Genomic DNA, 10,080 nt, shown 5'->3' on the forward strand with positions numbered 1-10,080 from the left:
ATGTATTTCACTAAGGAAACTGAAAGGCCTCTAGCATGGAAAGAAATAGCTTATAACTCAAAAGAAGTGGAAGCTAAACAACAAATCTGGCTGCAAGTTTTATTTTCTTCCTTCTCTGTCTCCTCAGATTCATATATTCCAAGGCCAAAAAGAACCACTATGGTCACCTAGTCTTCCCTCTCGCAGAATACAGGTCAGAGAACTCCCGCAAAATAATCCCCAGAGCAGATGTTTATATCGTTCTAGATATATATATATACACAATTTTTTCCTGCGGGACAACAGAGTGACATCAGGTCACTGCGTCCCACCACCCCGTCAGCCCTCAACTTCCCTGCCTCCTCCCTCTCCCCCCCTGGTGCCACGGGGCAGTAGCTACATGCCCTCACCCCTCCTGTGGGTGAGGGGCTGGGAACCACGTGGCCTCCTCACATCCCCAGTCCCCTCAAACATCCTCTTGGCTGAGACCCTGCATCCCCAGCCCTCTCCCTCAACCCTTCCACCGAGACCCTGCATTCCCAGCCTGCTGCTGCTCCCCCACTCTTGCAAACTTCCCCTGCCAGACACCTACCCCCAAAGAGAGGGAGGTTGGCAAGTGAAGCAAGCAGGGGGTGCAGCCCCCTAGCAAATCTAATCTTGATGTAAAAATTGCCAGTGATGGAGAATCTACCACGACACATTTAAAAAAAAACTAAACAGGATAGTTAACCACTGGAACTCCCTCCCTGTTAAAAATCTAAACCTTGTCAGACTGAATTTGGCAAGTGTCAGCTACGTTCAGCGTTAGATTGTGCTATGCCTTTCTCTGCCAGACTGAAAAAGTGCATTCAATATTTGTCTGCATGTAGATACTTTACAGGCCACAAACAGGTCTTCCCTTAACCTTCCCTTTGCAGTTCTAAATAGGTGGAGTCCTGGGTCTAAACACTGTAAGGCAGGTTTTCTAACCCTTTAATCATTCTCATGACTCTTCGGAGCCCTTTCCAAGTTGAATTGTGGATGCTATCTTATAGCCAAGGCGACAGGAGGCCAAATACAGAGATAAAAGTAACCTCTGAACTACTACTCCAACTTCTTCTGTTGATGCAAACAATGATCCAATTAGCCCTTTTGGCCATAACATCACACCGGGAGCTCATGTTCAGCAGATTAGCCACTCTGCCAAATCTCTCTCATGCACTGCTTCCCAAGGAGTCCTCCACGCATTCTGAAAGCATGGCCTGCATGACTGGGGGGCAATCTAGGCTAGCGAGTGAGCCACATAAGTAGCCCTCTCTCAGCGGGCCACAAGATTGTTGTAACCAAGACCGTCTCCCGGGACAGGGGAATTTTCTAACTGCGCTTGTGTACCTAGAATTTGCAAGGTGTGCTAACCGAACCATAGCAGCACTTTGAGAGCCGTGTGCTCCCTCTGCAGCGTCACAGTCATTGTGTACAATCAGCATACACTTCACGTGCCCTTGCTTCACTCGCATGTCACTACTATCAGTGGTAGGAAAATAATTACACAGATGGAAGCCAGTGGAATCTGGCAACCCTGTGCATAGGCAACAGTAAACAAAATGTCTCTTAGGCCACACATAAAACCCCAATGGGCAACATATGGCCCTTGTGCTGCTCCACCCACCTACATTCAAAATAAAATTAAATCAAATATTTTATTTCATTTCAACATAGCAACCTGCATATTTGCTTGCACCCAACTTATAAAGTGATCCAGATAACTCTATGCAGAGACATGTCCTCTTCATAATGTACACATTGTGGAATGGTAAATTATCTGCACATATTCAGTGAGGAGTTTAGGTATTCTTCCATAGAATCATAGAATCATAGAATAATAGGACTGGAAGGGACCTCGAGAGGTCATCGAGTCCAGCCCCCCGCCCTCAAGGCAGGATCAAGCTCTGTCTACACCATCCCTGACAGATGTCTATCTAACCTGTTCTTAAATATCTCCAGAGAGGGAGATTCCACCACCTCCCTTGGCAATTTATTCCAATATTTGACCACCCTGACAGTTAGGAATTTTTTCCTAATGTCCAATCTAAACCTCCCCTGCTGCACTTTAAGCCCATTACTCCTTGTCCTGTCCTCAGAAACCAAGAGGAACAAATTTTCTCCTTCCTCCTTGTGACACCCTTTTAGATATTTGAAAACCGCTATCATGTCCCCCCTTAATCTTCTTTTTTCCAAACTAAACAAGCCCAGTTCATGAAGCCTGGCTTCATAGGTCATGTTCTCTAAACCTTTAATCATTCTTGTCGCTCTTCTCTGTACCCTTTCCAATTTCTCCACATCTTTCTTGAAATGTGGCGCCCAGAACTGGACACAGTACTCCAGCTGAGGCCTAACTAGTGCAGAATAGAGCGGCAGAATGACTTCACGAGTTTTGCTTACAACACACCTGTTGATACAACCTAGAATCATATTTGCTTTTTTTGCAACAGCATCACACTGTTGACTCATATTCAACTTGTGGTCCACTATGACCCCTAGATCCCTTTCCGCCATGCTCCTTCCTAGACAGTCGCTTCCCATCTTGTATGTATGGAACTGATTGTTCCTTCCTAAGTGGAGCACTTTGCATTTCTCTTTATTAAACCTCATCCTGTTTACCTCTGACCATTTCTCTAACTTGCTAAGGTCATTTTGAATTATGTCCCTATCCTCCAAAGAAGTCGCAACCCCACCCAGTTTGGTATCATCTGCAAACTTAATAAGAGTACTCTCTATCCCAATATCTACATCATTGATGAAGATATTGAATAGTACAGGTCCCAAAACAGACCCTTGAGGAACTCCACTTGTTATCCCTTTCCAGCAGGATTTAGAACCGTTAACAACAACTCTCTGACTACGGTTATCCAGCCAATTATGCACCCACCTTATCGTGGCCCTATCTAAGTTATATTTGCCTAGTTTATCAATAAGAATATCATGCGAGACCGTATCAAATGCCTTACTAAAGTCTAGGTATATGACATCCACCGCTTCTCCCTTATCCACAAGGCTCGTTATCTTTTCAAAGAAAGCTATCAGATTAGTTTGGCATGACTTGTTCTTCACAAACCCATGCTGGCTATTCCCTATCACTTTATTACTTTCCAAGTGTTTGCATACGATTTCCTTAATTACCTGCTCCATTATCTTCCCTGGGACAGACGTTAAACTGACCGGTCTATAATTTCCTGGGTTGTTCTTATTCCCCTTTTTATAGATGGGCACAATATTTGCCCTTTTCCAGTCTTCTGGAATCTCCCCTGTCTGCCATGATTTTTCAAAGATCATAGCTAAAGGCTCAGATACCTCCTCTATCAGCTCCTTGAGTATCCTGGGATGCATTTCATCAGGACCTGGTGACTTGCTGACATCTAACTTTCCTAAGTGATTTTTAACTTGTTCTTTGTGTATCCTATCTTCTAAACTTACCCTCTCTCTGCTTGTATTCACTACGTTAGGCACACCTCCAGACTTCTCGGTGAAGACCGAAACAAAGAAGTCATTGAGCATCTCTGCCATTTCCAAGTTCCCTGTTACTGCTTCTCCCTCCTCGCTAAGCAGTGGGCCTACCCTGTCCTTGGTCTTCCTCTTGCTTTTAATGTATTTATAAAAGGTCTTCTTGTTTCCCTTTATGCCTGTAGCTAGTTTGATCTCATTTTGTGCCTTTGCCTTTCTAATCTTGCCCCTGCATTCCCGTGTTGCTTGCCTATATTCATCCTTTGTTAGTTGTCCTAGTTTCCATTTTTTATATGACTCCTTTTTTATTTTGAGATCATGCAAGATCTCCTTGTTAAGCCAAGCTGGTCTTTTGCCATATTTTCTATCTTTCCTACACAACGGAATTGTTTGCTTTTGGGCCCTTAACAACGTCCCTTTGAAATACTTCCAACTCTCCTCAGTTGTTTTTCCCTTCAGTCTTGCTTCCCATGGGACCTTACCTACAAGTTCTCTGAGCTTATCAAAATCTGCCTTCCTGAAATCCATAACCTCAATTGTGGTGGTCTCCCTTCTACCTTTCCTTAAGATCATGAACTCTATTATTTCGTGATCACTGTCCCCTATACTGTCTTCCACTTTCAAGTTCTCAACTAGTTCCTCCCTATTTGTTAAAACCAAATCCAGAACAGCTTCTCCTCTGGTAGCTTTTTCAACCTTCTGAAACAGAAAGTTGTCTCCAATGCAGTCCAGAAACTTATTGGATAGCCTGTGCCTCGCTGTGTTAGTTTCCCAACATATGTCTGGATAGTTGAAGTCCCCCATCACCACCAAATCTTGGGCTTTGGATAGTTTTGTTAATTGTTTAAAAAAGGCCTCATCCACCTCTTCCACCTGGCTAGGTGGCCTGTAGTAGACTCCTAGCATGATATCACCCTCGTTTTTTACCCCTTTTAGCTTAACCCAGAGACTCTCTACACAGCTATCTCCTACGTTCATCTCCACTTCAGTCCAAGTGTGTACATTTTTAATATACAAGGCAACCCCTCCTCCCTTTTTTCCCTGTCTGTCCTTCCTGAGCAAGCCGTACCCTTCCATACCAATATTCCAATCATGCGTCCCATCCCACCAGGTTTCTGTAATACCAATGATATCATAGTTGTATTTATTGGTTAGCAATTCCAGTTCTTCCTGCTTATTACCCATACTTCTCGCATTTGTATATAGGCCTCTAAGATACTGATTTGATCTTGCCTCCCTGTTGTGCCCTGACCCTCCTTTCTCCTTGCCATTATAGGCCGTAGTCCCCCCCATTTCCAACCCATCTCCCAGTCCCGCACATTCAGCACTTACCTGTGGGCTTTGCTCACCTGCCCCCGACAAACCATAATGAATGCATTCCCGTTTGTAGCACAAGTATATGCACCCGCAGGTTGCATAGCCAGTACATGTTTCAAACTGATTAGAAATTAAATTGCACTGATTTCAGGTGCATTTCAGGCCACTTGAGCCAGGCTCTTGCGCATTTCAAAGCATGTGGAGCCCGGAGTCGGCGGGACTTCCTGCTGGCGCGGGCTGCACACAGAGTTCCAACGTTGAAATGCACAAGAGCCCCCACTGGGGCTCTTGTACATTTCAAAGAGGCACTTCCACATTCCTCATCGACTAGTCGAGTACTTGATGGAAATTCGATCCACTACTCGACTAGTAAATTAACTGATACTTAACATCCTTACCGCTTGCCAAAGAGTCATGGTGATCTGTCAAGATGATGCAGAATGAGGAAAGGGCAGCTGAGGGCTAAAGTATGGAGACCAGACCATTGTAACAGCCCCCCTAACTAACCTAACTATCCACACTTGTGTTTGGAGGACAGTTTTAAACTGGCAGTGCGCTTTGGAGACCAGTAAGTCCCACTCTCTCCACGGCTGGACTAACTACAGTTGCCAAAGCAGAAGAGTCACAAGCTTGTCCTGGAGGTGGCAACACAAGGAACAATCCTTGTTGTGCTGAATTCCCCCAAACCTACACAGAAGTCTATAAAGGTAGAGTGAGTGCATCCACTTGCTTGTGTAGAGTTAAATGACCTAGTCTTGGCTCTGTCATTGCTGGGATTGTGAATTTTCTTCAAGTCAATTACCTCACGGTGCACCTAAATGACAAGCAGAAACCCAGAGCAGCAGACCTCAGAGCCTGCCACTACACACTCTAGCTCCAAAGCCTCGGGAGAAGGTGGGCTTCAGAGGCCAAGCTCAAACATCTACATAGCTGTTTTGGCTCCATAGCATCCGCCCAAGTCTTTAGACCCAATTTCTCAGACTTACTGCCATGTGTTTCAAAATGCAGTGTAGCCGTACTCTTCCTGACTCCAGTGACAATTCTGACTGCAAGTCTCTTAACCTTAGATGGGCATGATGCCAGGAACTGGCCTGTTTACCATCAAAGCACTAATGTCAGTTAGTAATACATTAACTTTTTAATGTGATAGCTTTAAAGGAAAAAAAAAAAGCAGCAACCCCTCTGTTTACCTTTTGGTGGAGGGCTACTGGTATCCTCCATAGAAAGTTTCAACTGCTGTATGAACTCACTGCCATACACACTCCTTTCTTGCCAGATGTTAAGCAATCGCTCCAAGGGCTTTTTGCAGCCCTCATCTGCCTCTCTGTTCAAATATTTAAAAAAATAGTTTAAAAACTTTGGTTATACAACAAGAGTATTTTTAAATGCCATTGTGGAAATTAGAAGCTGCACCCATCAGAGAAAGATGCAAACTTATAGGGGGAGGGGGAGGGGGAGGGTAAGGGAGGGGTGGGGAGGGAGAGAAGTACTTTCTGCTGTTGTAGAAATAACTATAACAATCCTAGAAAGTTACTGAGTTTACACTTTAAAATGTTCGCTTCTAGTGATTGTTTCAATGAATGACATCCTAATTAAAAAGGGAACTGTTCGGGTCATTAGACATTGAAATGAGAACTTACTTATTAAACATCCACTAAATAAGCAAGACTTCTAAGGAATAAAAGAAGAAACAGTGCCAAAAGTTATGTCATTATCCAGAACACACTGTCATTAGATGCTCTTTAATTCCCCTGTGCATTATAACCATTCAGTTCAGATTAAGCTCGTCTCTAAATAGTACAACAATCCTTAACTAGCTAGAGACCATCCTATGGCAGGAATAAAATGCAGCTGTTTCCCTTTGCACCTTCTGTTTCCTCCTCTGGAGTATGTCACCCTTTCCCACCTCAGTGAGGAGGCCAATCATTTGATAACAGTTGATGTGAGCCAGTAAAGCTCCCATAACGTACAACTACCCAATACATAAGACTGACAATTTAATTTAAAAAAAAAAATCAGATCTCTACCTGCTGCCATACCAAAATGATGTAGACACAAAAGCAAGACACACATAAGAACTCTCTCAAGCCCACTGATGAGATGGTATAGAAAATGAAGTTTAAATTAAGTTTTCTATTGGGAATATTCTAGCTAGTAACAAGTTTCAAACCAGTCTATAACTCTTCAGGTAATTAACTGAGATCAAGAAACAGGAATTATTAGCTTAAATATGAAGATAGTTTTCAAACTGCATGTCTTTTGGAAAAACCAAATATAGCAGCTGATTAGCAGCAAACTGAAGCAGGAGTGATGTGTGTTTTTCTTCTAAATTTCACTGTTTATATTAAAGCATTTTGAAATAATTTGAAAAAAGGTCTAGTAGTGGATTGACCAGAGTAGTCTTCAAACCAGAGCTCTGTTTCAAACTCCCTGCTGACAAATAATGTGACTGGCCAAACCATTTAACTGCTGAGTTTCACCATCTTTAGAACAGAGGTAATTTCCATCTCTGTACAGAGCCTTGAGATTTATGGATGAGTATTGAAACTGCACAGGAGTTGAACACACAAAACCAAAAAAACCCCACGAGTCAAGTGTCATTTAAGAGAACCAGCTGCCAACATTTTACTTGTGTTTCTCAAGAGCAAGTAAAGGAGTCAGAGTTCAACTTCTAGCAAAGACAATTTAACCTCCTTAGGCATACATAATCCTATATTTGAAAAGCACTTGAATTTAAACTTGTGGAACATTTATAAACGTGTGGAACATTTAACACAAAAGCTATTAAGAAAGAAATCGGGGAAGGAAAGCACAACAGATTAACATTCAAACAACTTACCTGGCAACATGAGAAAAAGCATCCACAAGAACAGATTCAAACTCCCTTGTGAATTCAGGACCCTTTCTTTTACTGTTCTGGATTACATCGTTCGCTAAATATAGAAATGTAAGCTTTCTACTTGATTTTGCTGGGAAAGAAGAGAAGACAACTTAACTTACATTCTTTATTTTTCATTTCATATTTTATTGAGGTTAATTACACATTCCAAAAGTGTTCAGTTTCTCAGCTTGAAATATGGCTGAGTTTCCTGCATTTCAATTTTACCAAAGTAGCAAAAGCAGCTAGATGCTGTCAAGTCAAGCAGTTCTTGACCCTCTTTGTTTTAGCCAGATTTTGGTTTGTAATTTATAAAACAAAGAGGGAAATAATCCTAATATTACTGTGCATCTTTTCTCTGATTATCTCTCATTATTCTATAAGAAAATCAGAGAAAAGATGCACAGTAATAAATGTTAAACCTCACCACAAGTGGTGATCAAAATGAAAAGAACTGTTCCAACTTAGCCACCAAAATTAGTGACACAATAGATTTATTTTTCATTAATCAACTCATTGAAGCATGTTATTTTAACCTTATACTAAGCTGTTTAATTACTCAATATCCATGTATGGGAGAGCTTGAATCTAGGACCTTTTATTTTTCAGAATCCAAATTTTCCAATCCATTATCCATGTATCTAGCAATTAGCTAGATGTTTCTTCTCAACCCCAAAAACTTAGGTATTTCCATTTATCACCATTAGCCAATGCCAACAGATACTAAATTCCAAAGCACTATATCTACAGGAGACAAGCTCTCTAGAATATATAAGATGTATTATTCAACATGACAATTTACGCACCCCAAAGTCAAGAATTTCAGCTGTGGTTCCCATAGCAAGCCTAATTCAGCTCTTCCAAACATAGTATTTTCTATCTCCATACACCTGGTTGTATATAAGAAAGGACTAACAAAATGCAGCCAAGGAAAGGGCATGCAGTGCCCAGATCTCTGACTCAGGAGCCAAATTAGCAATTGGCATTACACAAGAGAGCCCCAGTACTGAGCGTTAATGGTTTCATTCACTAAATATTAATATTTTAATAATGACATGAAATATTTTGTTTTACAGATAACTATACACACAAAACTTCACAGCAAAGGGGATGGATCCCTTGATTTCCTGTTCTGTTCATTTACTCCGAAGTACCTAGCATTGGCCACTGTCAGAAGACAGGATTAGATAGATGGACCATTTGTCTGACCCAATATGGTCATTCTTAAGTGACCATTTTATCAGCTACACTTGGTTAACAAAACAGTAAAAGCATCCTGATTTTATTAACTATTCATACAGTGTTTCAATATGTCCTGCAAAGAACCACAGGAGACACATCAATGAGACACTTGCGGCTCTGGAGCCTCAGTGAGTATCACACTAGACTCAATTTCCACAGATTAAACTTTCATTTCTAAAAAGCTAACCCTTTCAAATGTGCCTCCTACAGCACCATCTATCTTAACTGGCAACACTACCCCTCCCCCACCTCTGCCCAAAAAAACCCAAACTAGGGCATCTACTACAACCATCAAAAATGAAATTAACAAACTTCTGATCAGTTTCACACCTATTCACAGCCCACTTTGCTCAGGAAAATCAGGATACCATCTACATTTTGTTGTTAGTCTATAAGGTGCTAGGAGACTATTTGCTGTTTAAGTTTTTTCAGTTACAGACTAACACAGCTACCCCTCTGAAACTCTTGAACCTATTCACAGGATTGTAAACTGCAAGAGTAAAACAGTCTTGTTATTATTGTAACCGTGTAGCGTAGCTGCTAAAAGTTTTAACGGTTACAGGTTAGCTTTCAGGAGCACGGCTGGCAGCCAGTGTGGGCTCCCAGCCCCACTCCCAGGGAGCCAGCTGCTGCCCCACACTGCAGATTCTCATACAAAGAATCTCAGCAGCACAGGGAGGGAGCCAGGACACCAGGAGCAAGTGTATGCTGGAAGCCGGCTTTTAAGCCAACTCTCTGTGCATACTGGCTCCCACCTGCCACCCCAAACTGCTAGTACTGAGGCAGCAGCCAGCTAACCAGGAGCCAGCATGTAACCATTTGGGTAACCTGTTACCCATTTAAGCGATTACACTTTTACATGGCTAGCCTACACAGCATTTTAGAGCAAGTAGAAGTGAGATTCTCAGGCTGGGCTGACAAACTGCCAGGCAGGACTTCTGCTAGCACTCTAAAATAGCTATATAGACTGCAGTCTGAAGTTGCATCTGCAGTTGAAGCCCAGGGAGAAGTGTAGACTTCAGAATTGGGATGTAATAATATAGTTGATTAACCAATTACCCAATAAGCAAAAGCTTATAGGTTGATGCTATACACTACACACATTCTCCCCCTCCAGTAAATTTCTTAGCAGGCTGGCCAGCAGCATGTCTCAGTCCAGGCTTGTGAGGGGTCTGGGACCTACC

General features: G+C 42.2%; 1 protein-coding gene across 2 annotated transcripts in view; it reads right to left on the reverse strand.

The window, feature by feature from the left end:
* RPRD1B (regulation of nuclear pre-mRNA domain containing 1B) overlaps nt 1-10,080 on the reverse strand; it is a 51,298-nt gene that overhangs the window by 39,742 nt on the left and 1,476 nt on the right. For both annotated transcript variants that reach the window (XM_075900803.2, XM_075900802.2), the window contains exons 2-3: nt 7,616-7,745; nt 5,967-6,100 (exon numbers count right to left, since the gene is read on the reverse strand). In XM_075900803.2, the coding sequence (XP_075756918.1) occupies nt 5,967-6,100; nt 7,616-7,745 (264 nt within the window). The remainder of the gene's footprint in view (nt 1-5,966; nt 6,101-7,615; nt 7,746-10,080) is intronic.

The sequence above is a fragment of the Pelodiscus sinensis genome, chromosome 17 (genome assembly GCF_052426305.1).
Source record: "Pelodiscus sinensis isolate ZL-2025 chromosome 17, ASM5242630v1, whole genome shotgun sequence".
Classification (NCBI taxonomy): Eukaryota; Metazoa; Chordata; order Testudines; family Trionychidae; genus Pelodiscus; species Pelodiscus sinensis.